Source organism: Pleuronectes platessa, chromosome 7 (assembly GCF_947347685.1).
Source record: "Pleuronectes platessa chromosome 7, fPlePla1.1, whole genome shotgun sequence".
In the NCBI taxonomy this organism is placed as follows: Eukaryota; Metazoa; Chordata; class Actinopteri; order Pleuronectiformes; family Pleuronectidae; genus Pleuronectes; species Pleuronectes platessa.
Window position 1 is genome coordinate 14,962,498 of NC_070632.1, and position 19,114 is coordinate 14,981,611.

At 40.9% G+C, this 19,114-nt stretch overlaps 3 protein-coding genes across 3 annotated transcripts; 1 reads left to right on the forward strand and 2 right to left on the reverse strand.

Moving 5' to 3' along the window:
- Nucleotides 1-2,943: 2,943 nt before the first annotated feature.
- ppcdc (phosphopantothenoylcysteine decarboxylase) lies at nucleotides 2,944-8,668 on the reverse strand. The gene is made up of 5 exons (XM_053426525.1): nucleotides 8,406-8,668; nucleotides 7,400-7,495; nucleotides 6,870-6,998; nucleotides 6,610-6,778; nucleotides 2,944-3,646 (listed from the first exon to the last, which is right to left on the reverse strand). Exons 1-5 carry the CDS (start codon nucleotides 8,547-8,549, stop codon nucleotides 3,558-3,560), a joined length of 627 nt encoding a protein of 208 aa, XP_053282500.1. The 5' UTR covers nucleotides 8,550-8,668; the 3' UTR covers nucleotides 2,944-3,557.
- Nucleotides 8,669-8,703: 35 nt separating this feature from the next.
- hacd3 (3-hydroxyacyl-CoA dehydratase 3) lies at nucleotides 8,704-12,743 on the forward strand. Its single transcript, XM_053426524.1, has 11 exons — nucleotides 8,704-8,887; nucleotides 9,592-9,634; nucleotides 9,729-9,802; nucleotides 9,907-10,071; nucleotides 10,191-10,236; nucleotides 10,416-10,526; nucleotides 10,633-10,760; nucleotides 10,904-11,016; nucleotides 11,499-11,605; nucleotides 11,687-11,818; nucleotides 11,915-12,743. Exons 1-11 carry the CDS (start codon nucleotides 8,810-8,812, stop codon nucleotides 11,989-11,991), a joined length of 1,074 nt encoding a protein of 357 aa, XP_053282499.1. The 5' UTR covers nucleotides 8,704-8,809; the 3' UTR covers nucleotides 11,992-12,743.
- On the reverse strand, nucleotides 12,395-19,084 carry ints14 (integrator complex subunit 14). Its single transcript, XM_053426523.1, has 12 exons — nucleotides 19,025-19,084; nucleotides 18,087-18,371; nucleotides 17,891-17,998; nucleotides 16,870-17,025; nucleotides 16,045-16,163; nucleotides 15,813-15,955; nucleotides 15,636-15,728; nucleotides 15,081-15,225; nucleotides 14,835-14,968; nucleotides 14,403-14,518; nucleotides 13,201-13,266; nucleotides 12,395-13,115 (listed from the first exon to the last, which is right to left on the reverse strand). Exons 2-12 carry the CDS (start codon nucleotides 18,306-18,308, stop codon nucleotides 12,882-12,884), a joined length of 1,536 nt encoding a protein of 511 aa, XP_053282498.1. The 5' UTR covers nucleotides 18,309-18,371; nucleotides 19,025-19,084; the 3' UTR covers nucleotides 12,395-12,881.
- Between the last annotated feature and the right edge of the window lie 30 nt (nucleotides 19,085-19,114).

A 19,114-nucleotide genomic window follows, 5' to 3' on the forward strand; every position in this document is an offset into this window, starting at 1 on the left:
GTCCCCGTGGCCTCGCAGGGAAAGAGATGCTCATCAGGGGGGTTTGACTGAGGAGGGGAGGCAGGGACTTGTCCCCACTGAGCGCTCTCGCATCTCCCCCATTTCCAGTTACCATGGCATAAAGGCTTCAGGCGAACCAACACACGGCGTCGAGGGGCTAACAATGTGCCATATGGGCACAACAACACAGGTCTTCCAAAAAAAGCATGCTCTAAACCTGTACAGTGTTATAGTCAGTTTTAGAATTATGTTTCACAACTGGATGGGAAAATAAACACAGGCAAACAATGCTGCGTTCAAAGACACGAAAGTGAAAAGCTGGAGCCAGGGGCAGAAAACCACAGGTTCTCTATATTTTATAGAAGCACAAATATATATATAATTTTCCTCTTTTGCAACTGTTAAATTTCGAATACATAAGAACTCATAACATCTATTTAGTAGATAAACAAGGTCAACATTTTTTATTTAAGAGTTCAGTGGGTTTATATCCTTGCCGTGGATGTGGAATAACTGTGACTCAAAGATATATGCCGTTTCTAAGGAAACAGGTAGATGACTTTACTACAGCTTTATTCTGTAGGATACAGTATTCATAACTAATGCAAATAATATGTAAACAATATGTAAATATGAGTTCAATGTGTCACACAGGGGGAGAAGCGGCCAGTCTCTGAAGATGGAGTTTCTGATGAAACACTGTTGAACATTCCCTGAGGCCAGAAACTACACGTGGAGCCTTGAGACTGCTCAAGTTGCATCAGTCACATCAGATGCATGTGCACCTGAATGGGCACATATTGGCACAGATAACAAAAGCCTACATGTAGTGGTTTGCACAGAAGCAAATGTTTAACCTAGGCCAAACAGCAATTTTTTTTTTTAACAAAAAATGCATTATTATGCAGTTTGTTAAAAATTCTGAATCTGGTAAAAACTTTTTGTATTATATGTATCACTATTTTGTATATATATATATATATGTGTGTGTGTGTGTTGTCTGTGTGTATGTGTGCCTCAAATCTCTCATTTAAACCTTGTAACTATACAGTACACAATACAATAACCTCTGATTAAAAGTATCCATGTTTATACTGCCTAACCCACACTTCCAGGTAACCAGGTGTGTCAGGTGTAATCTTCACTTCCTGCTATTGATTTTATTAATTATATTTCATGACCTGAGATGTGCTGCTCTAACATTGTAGTTAGAACAACGATATAAATGTTCCTTATTCTCCGTTTCCCAGATTAAAACCAGATGATCTGATTTAATAAAGTTAAAACCATTTGGAGGTAGTGAGTTATGTGTGAAGCAGGAAGGCTGCTTTGTGACGAGCGGGAACTGCAGGGTTAGTCTCTTCTTGTTATTTTCATGTTGGGTCACATTCGACTGCATCTACAATTTGAGGAATGAAGAACAACAACAAAAAGGTTTGATGGAGCTGCTTGGGATCATATTATCAGTGACAATGTTCAGAGATGTCTAGTAATAAATATTGTGTTTTGATAAACAGGAATGAAAAGGTCAGGAGAGAGGAGCAACATGTTTTGTCTTAGAAAGCACAGCCACAGCCATATCTGCGGTTTTGGTGATTTGAGTATAGTTGTGAGAACACAGTGTTTATTCCCATCATGCCCACCTTGCAGGCCACACACCCTCCCCCAGCGCTGCCAAGGCCACGGTGACACTCCCTCCCCTCACCCCCGTGGCTGACGTAACTTGCCTTTCTGGCCTCATTAGCAGAATCACACCTGCGGCAGCCAATCGCAGCAGGACAAATTATGGCTCAGGGTAGGATGCTTTTCGTTTTGCAGAGCCATTCACACGGCTCCATGTGCTGCAAGCTCCGCAGCTCAACAATAGCGAAGCCCCATGGGTTATTTGCAAACCAAATTTCTCCCCTGTTTACCTCGGAATTGGTGGCCACAGAGATACCAGGATAAGATATAAGAGCACAGGAAAAAAAGCGGAACAAAACTTTCAAGTTTATACTTAAAGCCCCCTTTTAGATTTTAGTGTTTGCGAATGAGACATTTGGCAGCTACGTTCTCGTCAACTGTCTTCGGTTTCATCGACAGTGTTTGAGGGTTAATATCTGGAGCTCTAGTCTAAAATGCATGTGATGCTTGTCCTTCAAAGTAATAGGAGACAAACCTCCTATAGTACTTTCAAGATTCAGCAATTTTATATGACACAGTCGCTACCCTGCTTTTTCTCACTGACACAATATAAACAAACCATTGTCTGGTTTGGTTCAACCTACTCTCGTCTGTCTTCAGGTGACACAATCCAGACTGGTACGTTTCACTCTGTTAGGAGATGGAGCCTTTTCACATAGATAAACATGTCTAACGCTAATGTGAACCATTGGCTTCATCACTTTTCACCTTTGGTACTTGAAGTCATATTTGACCAAAAAGAAAAACCCTTTGGAAAATGCATCTTCCTCCACATGGTCTCTCTGTGGGATTATTTCTAAAATCAAAAGATGTTCTCCAAAAGGGATTACACATGTTACCGGCACAGATACAGTGAACCACGGCTGCAATTAACACTGCAATGGTCACAGAGGCATGCGTTCCCCTCAGTTAACAGTTTTGATGTGTCACTGCAGTAAGGCCCCTTCCTGTGAAACTGCCTTAAGGGGCCACCTAACGCTGCTTCCCCTTCTCATAATTAACCCCATAGGCACCATGACGGCAACGAGGAGAGGTTGTTCACTATAAAATGACACGCAAATGCATTAAACCCTTTTTTGTAATGACTAGTTTGCTGAACTACACCTGCAGCGTGCGACGCAGTGAACATTTGTTTGTCTGCACACTGCAGGATCTAATCTAATCTCATAATGAAACACAAAAACAGTTTTTTTTTTTTTAAAGTGCATTTTGCTATTCAGGATAAACAAAAGAAGATAAAATGTTCACAAACATGGCGGAAACTTTGTAAACAGTATTTTTAATCCAATGTTTTGTACTTAAATAATGACAACATTTATATTCATTCTTCTGTTATAAAAGACACAATTCCAATGTGAAAAGCTATAACCACAGTGACCATAACTGCATTGATTATTTCTGTATTGATCAAGCTTCTTCCAATGAGCACATTACTCCACACTCTTTCAAGGCACTGTTTCCGAACCAACTTCTTTCTCGGATGAGACAAGGATGACATGCATAGTGAACATTCTTGGAGTTGGAGTGACAAGACAGATGTGTGTGGCAGACAGTAATATAGACTGTAAACACACTGTAAAAGCCCCGAACTGCGATCAACTCAGATCATGTGTGTCAGCTTCATGAAGTCATCAATGAAATTCTGCTTTGTATACAGAAATGGAACATTATACATTTTAGTGTAAATTGGGGATAAACATGTAACTGTCGAAAAGGGGAACAACGAAAGAGTCAAAGATATGCAAATGAATAGCCGTCGGTTCACGCCATCGCAAGAGGACAAGTCACGAGATAAAGTGGGGTTTTGAAGACAGGTCATCGTGGTGACTTTGAATTGGTCTTTGTGGACACGTTGCTGCAACATGACGTGGCGTTCAAGCGTTCTCAGATGACTCATCTGTTCTCTGAAGATACTGCTTCACAACACCGACAATAGTCGACACCTCTGCCATGCCGCCTTTACCTGAAACGTAAAAAGTGAAGATTAACTGGTTCCACCAACAGCTTCTGCAGGGAGGGGACAAATGATTCAAATGATGATGCAAGCCCTCGTGCACGTTCTCCACACTCACAAACACACTTTGATGAATACATGCACTGTATTATATTCTGAACCTGCGCAGGGTTTGCATATCTCTAGGTGTGTGTGGCGTGTTTTGATAGAATTTACCAGTGAATCAATGAGACAAGGAACTATGAGAAACCTTGCCTGTGCCAAGACTTACACTTACACTGCTAATAATAACTTTACTCTCGCTGTTGCTTCAAAGTAAAAGGTTCCCAGTAGTTCCCAATACAGAAAACCTATTTGACATTAGAAATTGCTCTAAGTCACCATTTGAATACGTCTGTTGATATATGATTCTTAAATTCTTTTTTCAATCTTCATTTGCCTGCTTTTCCATATGATTTTATTCAGAAGAATAAGTGTTTGTCATTACTGTGGTTTGTGCAAGCATTCAAAATTTGTTATGATCCTACATATGCAGGGTGCATTTTTCGTTGCATCACCACAAAAAATATGACAAAGGAATTTACAAAACTGCTGGAAATATTCTGGCCAGCAGTTTCTCTCCTGCGGTCAGTCTATGTACTATGGACACTAAGTCTAGACCTCTTTTCCAACACGTGTACTTTGCTGTTCCTGGAGTCTCAATAGTTGGTCAAACGAATTTACTGGAGACGTTCATAGTTCAATTCAGTAGAGATCATTCTCCCACAAGCTGTGAACCCGAGCTGGTTCCGGAATCCAACTGAAGACTGAGCTTCAAACCTTGTGCTTATATTGTCCTCCCTCGTCTCTGCTCTCACCCTTTCAGCCAATCAGGGGGTGGGTGTCTCTACCTCCTTTCTGGTTTAAAACATCTGCCTTTTCTCAAACATAATGGAATCATACTTTTCTAAATTGAATTTGTCTCCCCATACACTTTCACAATGGGTCGATTCTAATGGAGCAGCGTCTGTTTCTGACTTTATTCGATTTCGGAGATGTCTAGCTGCATTTTTCAAAATGATCTAAATTCTACTATAATGGATATATTATAATTTAATAATGCCTATGTATGGGCTTAACCTGTGTGATTGGTGCTTGTCATCAATTAGTGTAACAAATAATCGATTGAACATGCTTCGCTGAATGGGTGCAATTTCAAGAGGGACTGTCCCAATGGCTGTTTTTATTTACACAATCTCAATGCTCATAACCAGTGTTTAAGATGCTTGTCAAAGGTTTTTCTACAAAAAAAAAAGATTGCACGTTTGAGAGTCACCCTTGAGATTTTGTTCTTGTTCTAATCAAATACAAAAGATAACAAAACCAGCTAGTGATTTTAATGGCTTTACCTGTCAAACTATAAGAGTGATAAACAGATTTCCATGACAATATCTAAAGATTAAATTCACATTGGGGTGGGTTAGACTAAAGGCACATATGTCAGGGTGTGTGCCAAAAAGCAGCACAGACCACAATATAGTTCTCAATTCTATAAGAAGACAAAAAGGAAGTTTAGAGGGTGACAACCCAAAGTGGTAACACAACCTCTGCGCAAGAATCTATACAGAGCACATACCAGGTTAAAGACATACTCTGTGACACCAAAATCAGGCCATTTATGCTGATTATTTAAATGCAGGCTGAAAACATTTGTAAGGATAATTGACGTCTTTTCAACTGCCAGTAAATGAGTGGCCATTTACGCTTGTTTTTCTTGTGTGTAACATTCCTTCATCTCCATGTATGAAGTCATGTGACCGAGGATCGCAGGTGACAGCCCGGTTGCTCTGCCTGCCAAAGTTCCCAACTATGTGGAGAGCACTCCTGTGGTCCAACCAATCACGGTGAAGGGCCAAAAGAATTAGGTGCACTTCCTGCCGAGTAGCAGCGGAAGGCTCTTGGATCACTGAGTCTGGGTTATGAGAACAACGGAGTTTGTATCTCGTGATAGACAAACCTGATCGAGGCACACCTTACAGAGACTGAAAAGTTCCCATGAAAACTGGGCGAGAAGCAGTTCTCAGTGGAGCAGCATGAGTGTCGTCTATATCGCACGTGTAACCCATACACTGGTGTAACCACACCCAACGGACGGCATCGCAATGTAGAGTCCCCCTAACGATCACACAGAGTACATAAATGCAGCCAAGGGAGAAGTTCAAACACTGGAGGAAATAAACGTGGCTTATTTAATCAACAGCAACAGGGGAAACTACCAGTTTTGAAACCTGTTTTTATACAACAAATGCTGCTGTTTCAAAATAACCACACTGAACTCAGTTAAGTATACAGATAAAAAAAAACGAATTTTTGTATCTGTATACTGATCTTGTTATACAACTTTTACCTATGCAGTTCTGCCTGTTTAACCTATTTACTCACCATTGAACCATGGATGTCATGGTTTAGGATTGTTAAACCATATTAAACCTTCTTATTTTAGGATAATAACTACTTTATACTCTATTTGTACATGATTTGCAGACTTCAAAACTGTCAAGGTAACAATAAAATCTACATTAAAAGACTACAATGCAGTTTATTACTACCTTCGCCAAGGAGATTATGTTTTCATGTTTGTTAGCAGCATTACACAAAAACTACAGGACGGATTCCAATGAAACTTGATGGAAGGATGTGATATGGGTCAGGGAAGAACCCAAACATTTAGAGCCAGGTTTTTGCTATCTTCAACTTAGTGAGATATGGTGTTCTTTTTTTACATTTTCACCTCTAGGGAATATTGATGGATCGTAATGAAAAGTCGGCAGTTTGATCACATTTTCGGGGGACTGTTAGGCCTCGGCGGAGTCAATTAACATTGAGTTGCTGAGTGTCATTCGAATTCAAACTGTTGCTGTTAAACTACAGATTGAATATTGTTGGCATTCTAATATCTTTTTTCCTTTGCGTTTCCTTGCATTAAAACTCACCTTCATCCCCACACGCTAACTTCTTAAATATGCAGGGGATTTCCACATATCCAAACTCTTTCAGCCTGGAAACCTGCTGGGCTGTAATGGGATGCTGCCACATAGCTGTATTCATCGCAGTGCAGAAGAGGAGAGGGCGAGTGGTATCCCAGGCTCTCACCACACACGTCTGCCAATAACAAACACCAATCAGAAAAATCAAATACTATAAATAAATATTTGCCATTATAATTTGTAGGTAAGCAGATACAAGTTCTCACCAGCAGATTGTCACAAATGCCATTAGCAATCTTTCCAAGAGTGTTGGCATCCAGGGGAGCAATGAGAAGAAGGTCTGCCCAGCGCCTGAGCTCAATGTGGAGCACAGGGTCAGATCTCTGTGCCCACAGCTACAACAGAAAAAAAGCTATTACCCACAGAACTGACCAGAAACGGACTTCCTCACATCTTATGAGCATTTGGACTTCAGAGTTTCTCAATACTTCCTGTCCTTTGTGGATGTTTCACAATTATCTGTAGGCTCAGCATCTGAAAATCTGTCAAGTCACTATACTGGACGACTGGTGCCACACTTTAATTCACTTAATGTGGTTTCGAGTGTGGGATTAGATTATAATTTAATTTCACTGGCCTGACGGGAGCTTCAAATAATTTGAAAATGATAGATGATATATATAGCACATCCATTCATTTTGAGATTTAATTAAAAATACAAACGGAAAAATAATCAACAATCATGTCTGAGGACTAATGGATAATGGATTACTAGGATATTGAACCAATTTGTTACCTCCCACTCCTCCTGGTCGCTGTAGATTTTTACAGAAATGTCTGCAGGGTTGAAGAAGTGCTTGGCATGCTCCGTAGTGACGACTCTTACTTCCACCTTAACCATAAAACAAGACATTCACAGGGTTTACATTTTTATTTTTATTTTGCTGTTTCTCTACAGGGTTGAGGATTTACAATTTAACATAGCATATCATATTTCTCACAGAATTTTGTGTAATAACATTGGGCACCAAGAGAATCCTTTCCTATGATATCTCTCGTCTGCCTTTAGGGAATATGATCAGTTTTGATATGGACTATATGGACTCACAAACCATAATAACAAGACTGTAATGCTGTAGTGTGGCTACTGTGGTTGTATTTCTGCTCCACAGATGCAACACCTCCATCTTGTGGTTCAGATACGCCAACGTACAGGACAAGCGGAGAAGCTAAGCAGCAATAACTGCAGACACTACAAAGCATCTGTGAGCTGACAACAATGGCTGATCTTGCAACGATTATGCACAGTTTGATAAATCAGAGAAAGTCTCAGGTGTGATTCATGACATTAAACCTAATTTTATCTATTTTGTGAAGCACTTTGTGATCTTTTTTTGTTAAATGAAATAGAAGTAACTTATTATTATTGTTATTTCACTGTCATTGCAAAATGAAAACTTGAATATACATAACTATGATAAGGACAATCGACATGAAAGAAACCAACTTTGTAAAAAAATGATTGAACGTGTTCTTGTAAGTTTTTAGTTTGGTCCACGGGGGGGTAATGACATTTACTAAACAGCCACAAGGGGGCAATCATAATGCTTTGGCTTCACTTTTGAGAAGTTGTCATGTCGTCCATCTCATGTCTGATTACCATCCCAGCTAATCACACAGTCAGACAGACAGGAAGTTAGGAAGACAGACACTTAGAAACACAGACAGGCGTAAAACAGGCAGACAGACAGACAGACGGGAATATCTCCTCTTACGGAGGTAACAGATATGGAGCCGCTCACCCCAGAGAGCTGGAGAAGCTGGGAGACCAACAGAGGCAGCTTCAACGCTGCGACGCTTCCGGTCACAGCAACAAGTATCCGGAATGTCCCGGGGGATTTCACCAAATCAGTAACTTGCCGACAGCCGTGTTCCTCGGCCTGCATGTTGGCACGTGGAAGACTAGAAGGACTAGAAGAGCTCGGGCTGTGTGGTGGTCCTGTCAAACCACCTCCACTTCAGTACTTCCGTAAATATTCGCAGTCGGCCAATCAGAGGAGAGCACAACATACAGCTGTGACGCGAGCGCGAGCACGTCGCTAGGCTTACGTCCGGTGAACGCGCTCGTTGACAGAAGCTTCGTGCTAATGAGGAGCTAGCATGAAGCGAGGAGCCTCCATTCCCCTTTAACTCCACGGATCCCACGATGCCGCTCACACCGCTCGTCAACTGGGCCCAGCGACATGAAGACATCTACCTGCGAGTGGAGCTAACCGACGCTCAGGTGAGCGGACCAGTGTTCGGACCATAGACTGTGAATAGAGGCGAATACACTGCTCAGCTGGAAGGCTCTGAGCTCCAGCTCTGCCTTATGTCTCTAAGAGGAAATATTATTGTGTGTGTGTGTGTGTGTGTGTGTGTGTGTGTGTGTGTGTGTGTGTGTGTGTGTGTGTGTGTGTGTGTGTGTGTGTGTGTGTGTGTGTGTGTGTGTGTGTGTGTGTGTGTGTGTGTGTGTGTGTGTGTGTGTGTGTGTGTGTGTGTGTGTGTGTGTGTGTGTGTGTGTCACACACAAGGTGGTTAGCATGTGTCACTTCACCTAAAGATGTTCTCTCACTTCACACCCCAGGCTGGTAGGAGGAACTGCCTCCAGTACATATTTGTATTCTCTTCTCTTTTCTAAAGTCAGGCATCATAGTGGTAGAGTTAGTTTTTTATAGCACCATATTTTACTGTGCTGTTCATTTTACAGTGATCCTAACCAGAGCCGGATCAGGGTTAGTTCTGGTTGACCGAGTTATGCTAGGAAATTGAGTGTCACTGATATTGCTGGTTAATATGTTGCTATTCTAACCTTAGTTTGACTTATCTGTCTGTTAAAGGTTTGATTATTATCTATGTTCTTTGGTAGCACGCACAGGAAGTAACAAGATGTGTGAATTCTCATACTTTAGGAGGAAGTAAACTTATCATGTGTGTCTGTTTTTGCAGATTATCGATGTCCATGTGCAGGAAAATGTTCTTCTGTTCAGAGGTGAAATATGTTTCCTGTACATCTGGCTCTACGACAAATGTGTCATTTTTAAGTGTAGTTTTGTCACTGCTCATGTGTGGTGTTTTGTGTGTAGCCCAGGGCAATGGTGCAAAAGGACAAAATGAATACGAGTTCAGCCTGGAGTTTCTCTCACCAGTAAAGCCAGAGGTATGAGCCCATTTTAAAAAGTGTTCATAAATATGTAGGGTTCTTTCTTCCTATTGATTTCAAATTTTGCTGACTGTGCTCATTGTATGACCCCGTGTGCTCAGGTGAAATATAAGTCCACCCAGCGGCAGGTAAATATCACAGTGCTGAAAGAGCAGCGTGGCTGGTGGGAGCGACTGACCGCACAGGAGCGTAAACCTGTCTTCCTGACACCTGACTTTGACCGCTGGCTGGAGGAGTCGGACGCAGAGATGGAGATCCGTGAAAAGGTGAGCTTAAAGTTGTATCGTGGACACACCACCATGTGCATTTAGCAGCTTTGTTTCTTATTGAATAGCAAGAGACTGAAGGTTTGTGTAAATGTGTTCTGTTTTTTTATTTTGGAAAGGAGGAGAAAAAGAACAAGCTGAAGGCTGTGAGGCATAAACAGGAAGGTGAATACAAATATTGACTAAAGGGAATGTCTCTTCTATTACGTACAAAGCCTGATACCGGTTTTAATGAAAACCTTTTATTTATATCTTATGCGGTTAAATTGTGTTTATGTTTTTGATGTTTTTATTATTTGCATCAGGCTCCTGTCATATCAAGTTCCTCTCTTCTAATGTTTCAGGGTTTGTCAGTCTGAAAACAGGATATCTGTTTCTATATAACCTGGTGCAGTTTCTCGGTTTTTCATGGATCTTTGTAAACATGACTGTGCGCCTTTTCATCTTCGGAGAAGGTGAGAAATTGTAACGCTAAAGTCTTACGCTATTGCTCCTCCATTGATCAGTTACTTCTGAAAAACCTGGCAAAACCTTTCATTTACATGACTCCTCTCATTCCAGAGTCTCTCTACGACACATTCAACTCCATATCGGACGTGATGTTCTTCTGCCAGATCCTTGCATCAGTAGAGGTCCTCAACGCTGCTTTTGGTGTAGTCAAAACAGGCGTTGTTCCAACTCTTATCCAGGTATATGAAAATGTTCAGCCTCATTCAAATCCAAACAACCTTACTTGTCCCCGGAGGGAAATTCAAATGGCGTCACAGATGTGCTGCAGTTCATTTCTAGAGTGAGGACAAATGTTTTAATTCTTTTTTTTTTTTTTTACAAGGTGGTTGGAAGGAATTTTATCCTCTTCATCATTTTTGGTAGTTTGGAGGAAATGCACCACCAGCCAGTCGTGTTCTTCGTTTTCTACCTGTGGAGCGGCATCGAGATTTTCAGGTAGGTCAGCACCTGCCTTGTGATCGTTCAGGGTGAGCAGTCATGTAGGGTGGAGCCGTAGGAATGACGGTTATTTTCCAGCCAGAGTCTCAACACACCGGAAACAGAGAATCCAGAAATCCTCTAAATGCTCCGCTACTGAATTCTTTCTCTTTAATGTAATGTAATTTGTCGACAGTTACCAACTGTGTGCGTTTAGCTTTAGATTCTACCCACTCAGCAACATTTGCCTCTAAACAAAACCGGTTATGCAAATAATCAACTGTTGACACAAGAAGCATTGTCAGTAAAACCGTAATATGTAAATCCAAACTGCAGCTTCACAGAGACATGGTCAATGTTTACCGACCAACAGTGATGAACTGTTACCTCAAGGATCAACGTTTCAGTGACCAACATTATGCTACATCATCATCATGTGGATGGATTCTTGCAGCACGACTTGTTTCCTGCCTAAAACTGACGTGATGTTTTAATCTCAGGTATCCATTTTACATGCTGGGCTGTTGTAATACCGAGTGGGAAAACCTCACATGGCTGCGGTACACAATATGGATCCCACTGTACCCACTAGGTGTTCTAGCTGAAGGTGAGTCTCTCCACATCTGTGTGTTTATATAATTCTCCACAAAAATAAACCGAAGTTAATCTCCTCTCCGTTCTCGTGCAGCTGTGGCTGTCATACAATCCATTCCCATCTTTAACGAGAGCAAGCTCTTCAGCATTCCTCTGCCCAAGGCCATCGGCACCTCCATCAACTTCTCCTACGTCCTGTACGTTTACCTTGTTCTCATGGCGATGGGTAAGTCAAAACATTGTGTTAATCTCTCTACAAATATTGTATTATCTCAAGACTTTCTAGTTTGATACCAACCTGTTGGTCCTTCGTCTTCCTCAGGGCTTTTTATCAACTCTCGTCATCTTTACAAGCAGAGGAAGAAGCGTTTCCGTACCAAGAAGAGGAAATCAAATTGAGACTCGACATCAGTAACTGTCCTCAAACGCCTCGGCTGCCTGCTTATTTCTGAAGATATCTTTAAATGATCACAACAAACGATGATCCCGTCCTATCAGTGATGTTATGAAGATATCTTCTGATTCCCAGCTTGTTTACGATGGATAAAATTACTTCCTTTATAGTTCATGTGAATATTGTAATGGTTATTCAATATTTAATTCTCACTTACTGGTTATTGATTTCTAATATGAATTTAGTAGATTAGTGAAACGCTGTAAGCCATAATCTTTGATGTCCTATATTAATGTTTTTGTATTGTTAGTGCAGTGGTATTTTTGGTTTAATACATCGCAACAAGCAGTGGTCAGGAAATCCTCCTGTCATCATATGGTTTGTGTATTAATGAAGAAAGCCAAACAATTCTGAAGTATTGTATATGTTATTATTCCAGATTTCAAATGCATCCCACAAACCTCAGGGAAAATTACACTGGTGACTTTTAATACAGAAACAGTCGTGTGTCCCTTTGGCTCAAAGCTAACTTGCTATGAAGAATTCTTATTTGTATCCCTTCCTAATTCTGCTGATCACGTGAAATTTTGAAAGTAAACATTAACAGTCACGTCTCAGGTTTCCTGTAACTGTGGCAATTATTCCACACTGAATAAAATTGAAATGTGTATCTTGTTTGTGAAAAAAGATCCTACAAACTAACATGTAAAAAAATTATGTACACGCAAACGTTTTTACAAATACATCATTATCTACATTTTTGCCATGTTCAGAGTTTCTGTAATCCATCAGGACTCGTTTCCAACATCCAGGGTGCAGCAGGCGTGGTCTCCTCGTGGTCCACACAGGCTGAAGCTGCTGTATCTAAGTCCATCATCACCAAGTCACATGTGGTTTAGCTGGAGAAGTCTGTGTGCATGGGGGCGATATTCTGATCAAAAGCAGCATACTGGGAATCCCCAGTGCTCGCCAGTTTGAGCTGCTGTGCGGCGTGGGAGAGCTGGAAGGCAGCATCAGGATGGGCCGAGTCGGGCAACATAGTGCACTCTCTCTCCAGCAGATCAGCCACTCCCTTCAGGAGCTCCCAGAAACCAAACGCCAGGGCAGCCTTCCGCAGGCGGTTGAGCTCCTGACAGGTTCAAATAAATAACAATGATTTACATTGTAAGGTTCAGCTGTGTTTTCAAGCTTGAGCAGTTTTTAGTCAAACCTACCTTATAGAAGGTTTGAGTTTTATCTGGTAATTTTCTTGCATTCCTCAGAATCTTCTGCACATCAGTCTGTAGAATGACAAGTAACACACAAAATGACAAGCATTATAATTTAGACTCATCACTGTATCACATCATATAGGCAGAGATGAGAATTTTTTATGTTAACAACTTGCGAGTGGTTAGGTCATCAGAGCGGTTGTCAGTAACAGTTAACGCTCAGAGTGAAAATACTCTGATAGGACAATATAGCACCTTATTCATTTGTTCTGGGGGTTATTACATTTTAACAGCGACCTTCCTAATGTGAGGTGTCCGTATTTGATTAATATGTATGAGAACTCAGACATGACTTGTGAGTAAGAATTACCCAGGTTCCACTGCAGGGAGGTCATGTCTGTGATGTTACAGACTGTGTTAGACAGCTCGGTATTTTCACACAAGAATCTGCTCGTTTGTCGCAAAATAGACGAGATACATTTTAAACTTCTTTGCTTCAGTGACAAGTTCCACACAAAGGACCTTCTTTGATTCATTTTGATGCGGGCATTTCTTGACTGGGCTTAGTCGTTACTGAATCAAGATGACTACAACCAAACCTACAACCTCAGACTGACCTCCACTACAACCTTCACACCATTAAACCCCCATTTCGGACATCAAACAAAAACAAGGGACGCAGTTCATCCAAACAAACTTTTAACCTGAAAAAAGAGATATGACTGACGCTATGTCTTATTCAGATGGACCTGATTCAAGGGGTCAACAGAAAGTGAGGGGGGAGGGGGGTTATCAAACAGAGATATCACAGACTCGGCCATGAATCCACTTCTCTGAGCTGAGACCCAAACCATATTATTGAATGTCTGAAGCAAAGTGACAATGATGTTAAAACTTTTCTAATATTTGTTTAATATTGTTTTGTAATTGTTGTCAAGTGAGTGTTACATCCATATGTTGCTTAGTTAGAGTTGTCCCGGCTCATTTCTAGGTCAAATCTGTGAATATATAAGCTGCAATGCATTATGGGAACCCTTGCTCTTAATAATGGCCTCTACAACGACTCTAATCTTGGATATTATAATTGCATTATCATGTTATGAAATGGTATTCTGTCCCAATTCTTATTGAAGAATCATAAGCCACTATTTGTGTCACTTTTCCAAAGACAATAATGCTGTGATACATCAGTGATTTGAGTTTACCTGGAGTCCACTGGCCTTTATCCACACAGTAACGTTCTGGGCGTAGCTTCTTTTGGCCGACGGCTGCACGGGAAAGGGACTTTTATCATCCTCTCCATAGGGATTTTCAGGAGCCTCTGAAATAGCAGAGAAGTTATGAAACGTGAAATCTCCCGTATCGCTATCAAAGCAGCTCACCTTTGTTCTACAACTGTGTAAATCATTAACTGCTTGATTGTGAACACAAACAGTCCCTTAGGAATAGGCAGTCATTTACCATTGCATAGGTTAATGTGTCTTAACATGAAAATACAATTTCACAATATCCCAAAATGTCATACAACTACATAAAATGATGCCTTCAGGAATGATGATGTTTATGAAAAGTCTGCTTATGCGTTTTTTCCCCCGGTGAATCTGCAGACAACATTCTCTTTGTCTGTGAACGTTTACCTGAGATTGGTCCCAAATATGAGATCTTGCCAAGCCAAGGCAGGGGCTCTGAACCAGGCTCAAACAGTGACATCATCAGATTGGATTTCTTCTTGCTGTCCGCTTGAGAATACAGCATACCATACCACTCTGGCCTTAGGAGAAAAAAAATTGATCTTTTCATGGAAATGTATCAACTCTTTTAAAATTTAAATGGAAGTAAATCTTGCGAGTATGCTAAATATAATATTTTTTGTTGATTCTCACCCCAGCTGGACCAGCGCCACCATTCCCTCAACTTTCAGACTGCCGTGTAAAAGGACACAGAAATTGGGGCTTTTTCCTGCCATCTGACTGGCAGAGGGTTCCTCCTCAAGCTCATCTGTGGCTCCTGTGCCAACTTCATCCACTTCTGAAATCAAGCAAAAATAGAACAGGTTGCTAATAACATATGATCTGACATGTAGTGTAAAAATGATGTGTACATGTTAAATATGACTGGTAAACATCAGACAATATGCATCTGCTTCGCACACTATTTTAAAGATTATTTTTCCAAAATGTATTTAATCTAATTTTTCTGGTGCAGTTTCAGCAGCTTGTTTGCAGTTTCTCCTAGTTCTTCTTTTAAATGAGTTTTTCTGAACAATCTGAGCTAACACTGTGGATAATACCGATTTTGAAACAAGAACTTTTGAGTGTGGAGGGTTTACAATGCAGGTGAAAAAAACAATTAAAAAGGATCTGATGATCCACAGGGCACGACGTACAGCGGTTTCCTATATGAATATTAAAAGAGTAATAAAAGTGTTCAGCACTAACCTTTGTTTACAGCGAAAGGCAGGACCAAGTGTCTGGATATAACAGGAGGACTGGCAATATCAGCAATTTCGATGAAGCCCACAATTTCCAAATCTGAAACATACATATGAAAATTACTTTGTAGAATGATAGTTTATATTCGACTCTAAATGAATAAATGTGAAGCCGGCTGGGTACCTGTATTGACTGCTCGTGGCATGGGCTCCACCTCATCATCCACCACAATAGGCTCAGGTCGAGGGAACACCTGAACATCCGACGACAGGTTCCCACAGTGCAGGACCGCATGGAAAGGAGAGTATGCATAATCAATCAGCCTCCTGGAGATAAACAAAGATAAAATGTTATAAAAGATGATTTAGGAAAGAAAAAAACAAGATATAAGATAATTTGCGCAATAATATCATACCCAAACATGGCCTGTACACTCTTCATGCAAAGTGGTCCCTCCATAGTGAAGATCTGTCCATCCCCCCCACTGAGGCGAAGGAGTTCCTCCAGGTTGTCCATGGCATCAGTCATCTGTAACTGCAGGTACACACGACAGGACGTTTCATTTGTAACAGCAATCCAATGTAACGCAAGATTCCAAAATTATACATAGATGTACATTTGAAAAACTGATACGCACTGGACGAAAATGTGAGAAATATAACACTGTAGACATTTTAAGTAACAGTACACATAATGTGTCACCTCTTAAGTACTAAAGGAATAAAAAACATTTACAAAATGCTCTCAATGGTCACATATTTGCATGCTTTAATAATTTAGTCATAAGTACTCCACCATGCAAACACTGTATTGTAACAAACATGACTCAGTGAACTCATAGGATGTGCAGATCTTTTCGCTTTCATCCCAGTTCAGGGAAGTACAACTCAGTGTGTCGTAGGCTAATCATCCAAACCCATAATCACTATAGTCTCAAGGAGTCACTGACATTTCATAAACACATTCATGAATACTATCATCACTCTTTCTGATTCTCCTTCAAACATGGGGCTTGACAAAACTGTCAAACTAACAGATTTCTTTATCAACATCTATAATATTTAGGATTTAAAGACCCAGTATAGGCCGTCACTTTAGATCCTGTTTATAAGCAGCTGCTTCAGGATGCATGGTTTCTGATCAAAATTCCAACTGGGTATTAACCTTACTGCATTTGGATAAAGATACAAGTAAACAGAAAAAACTGCTGAACAGGAAACCTAAACAAGGTTATCAGTACCTCTTCTGCATTAGCCACACACATGATGTACAGCTTGGTGGGGAAAGGGAAAGGAAGTGGGAACTTCTTATCATCCGCACGGTGCTTCAGTGTTTGGAGAGCGTGGCGCAGAGAACCCTTTCCAATACCAAGAGATCCATCAGTAATCAGCATCAACTAGAGGTCATCAAAAAGAGGAATACAAACGGAGATCAATATTAGTAGGGTTTCTGCACCTTACAAGTTAAAGGTTCAGTGTGTAGAATGTAGTGACATCTAGTGGTGAAGTTGCATGAGGCAGCTGAATACCCCTCACCTCACCGTCCCCTTCCAAGCATGAAAGAGAACCTGTGGCAGCCTTCAGTTGTCATAAAAAAATGGTCATAAGGTGTTTAGTTTGTCTAGATTGGGCTACTGTGAAAAAAACATGGTGGCCTCTTTAGGGAGGACCTGCTCCCCACATAAATATGAAAGGCTCATTCTAGGGTAAAAAAAACAATTTGTACAATTAAGATGAAACGCACAAGTGAAAATATCACTAGGATTAGTTTATATTAAAATTCTGGCGATTGATCCCTTTCACCTAAATCTTACACACGGAACCTTTAAATGAATTAAATCTGTAACATATGTCATGTTGAAGACCGATATGAAGTAATATCAGAACCTATTACTTGCATATCCTCATTATTGAAGAAAATGAAAGTCTACTAGAGAATAACCTTTGAAACAGCAATTTCTCTCTTTAAACTACAGTCAGAGAGAGTAGGTATCCATAGTCTTTCCCACAATCTGAGCATATTGAGATACATTCTGACCTGGTTGTTTGTAAACTAACTAATCATTTTAATGTGGATCTTGTTTGAGATTTTATAACAGCCTGCCAACTTCTGTATCATGGAGAAAGAACTACCACACATGTGGACACTGAACACATGTGGGCACTGAACACTGTGCACTGTTCAATTTTAAACATTCCCCAGTGGAAACACCTCATTACTATTCAGAGGTGTGATGAAAGACAGAGAGCTTTCCAAAGTACCTGGCAGGGACAGGCATTGCCCCACTCCTGTACGACAACGTTACTAACGCCTTGAAGAGCTGATTCAACGCAAGTCTTGTCATAGTCCTCCAGGCTGCCCAGAGCCTCCTGCACAGAAAAGGACATATTCAGTAAATATTCCCTCAGAGCTCAGGTGAGAGAAACCTTCTTTTTGACTGATTAGGGCCCACTTTACCTGTAGTGCATTGTAATCTCTGGTGAACGGCACCAGCAGCTCCCACAGGGAAGAAAAGGCCATTAGAGCTGTGAACTCCAGACGGTAGTTGGAGGCCATGTGTTCAAACAACATGTTGAGTCCGTGCACAGCCAGGTTCTTCCTCTGGAACTCCTCGCTGCCATCCAGTGACACCGGCCGTGTCATGGACAGAGACACGTCCATCAAGACGACGGTAGGCATGGCTCGCTGCTTATACACTCAAAACAATTCAGCGGATTTAAAGTGGCCTCCAGTGTGCTCCCACTGTAGGAAAAGACAAGAGGACGACAAATGTGAGAACGCCGCAAACACAACACTGATGTTTATAAGCTTCTCATCATGTATCGTGATCGTGGATCGTGTTGGCAGCTGATCACGGACTATGATTATAACAAGACTGCTTGACATATACCCCCCAACTCACATATTCTACCATTACTGACAATAACTTCCACTGTTAATAGTTTGTTTTTGGTAGTTGTTCCTGACTCTAAGAGTTAAGGACAGAGGATGTCGCACCTTGTTAAGCCCAATGAGACAAATTGTGATCTGTGAATATGGGCTATAGAAATAACATTTGATTAATTGAGAGATAATTGAAATGAGCAGTCGTCAGTTATCTGGCTTATGACGCCACAGTAGCGGTATCAATGTCACCGACATGACAAAATAAACATGCAATGACGTTCAGAGCTAAAAAAGTGAAGGACACATCACAGCAGAGAGCTGGAGGCTAACAGTTGCTAATTTTCGCTAGCGCCCTGCAACAAAACGTCCAAAAGACCGTAGTAACCGAAGTAAAGGCCCAGTTCCTATTGAACAAATATAAGAAAATAAACAGAAACAAGCCTCAAACTTTGTGTGAACTTGAATTAGCAGAGAGTCAAATCAATAGATATATTAGGACATATACATGCCATTCAGTGGCTCGCTCGCCATACACTTCTGTGTTGTTCTGCAGTGTGCAACGTTATATCCGTCCGGGTGAAGCACGTGTGCTGTTTATT

Bases quoted from the DNA above. Each gene is read 5' to 3' on its own strand.
- ppcdc (XM_053426525.1), bottom strand. From the start codon at position 8,549: ATGCAGGCCGAGGAACACGGCTGTCGGCAAGTTACTGATTTGGTGAAA. The intron at 6,779-6,869 runs GTGAGAACTTGT...TGTTATTGGCAG, and splicing joins GCATTTGTGACAATCTGCTG to ACGTGTGTGGTGAGAGCCTG. The intron at 3,647-6,609 runs GTGAGTTTTAAT...TTTACGTTTCAG, and splicing joins GTTAGCGTGTGGGGATGAAG to GTAAAGGCGGCATGGCAGAG.
- hacd3 (XM_053426524.1), top strand. From the start codon at position 8,810: ATGCCGCTCACACCGCTCGTCAACTGGGCCCAGCGACATGAAGACATC. The intron at 10,237-10,415 runs GTGAATACAAAT...CTAATGTTTCAG, and splicing joins TGTGAGGCATAAACAGGAAG to GGTTTGTCAGTCTGAAAACA. The intron at 11,606-11,686 runs GTGAGTCTCTCC...GTTCTCGTGCAG, and splicing joins ACTAGGTGTTCTAGCTGAAG to CTGTGGCTGTCATACAATCC.
- ints14 (XM_053426523.1), bottom strand. From the start codon at position 18,308: ATGCCTACCGTCGTCTTGATGGACGTGTCTCTGTCCATGACACGGCCG. The intron at 16,164-16,869 runs GTACTGATAACC...GTGTACCTGCAG, and splicing joins GTGTGGCTAATGCAGAAGAG to TTACAGATGACTGATGCCAT. The intron at 14,519-14,834 runs GTAAACGTTCAC...CTGCTATTTCAG, and splicing joins ATATTTGGGACCAATCTCAG to AGGCTCCTGAAAATCCCTAT.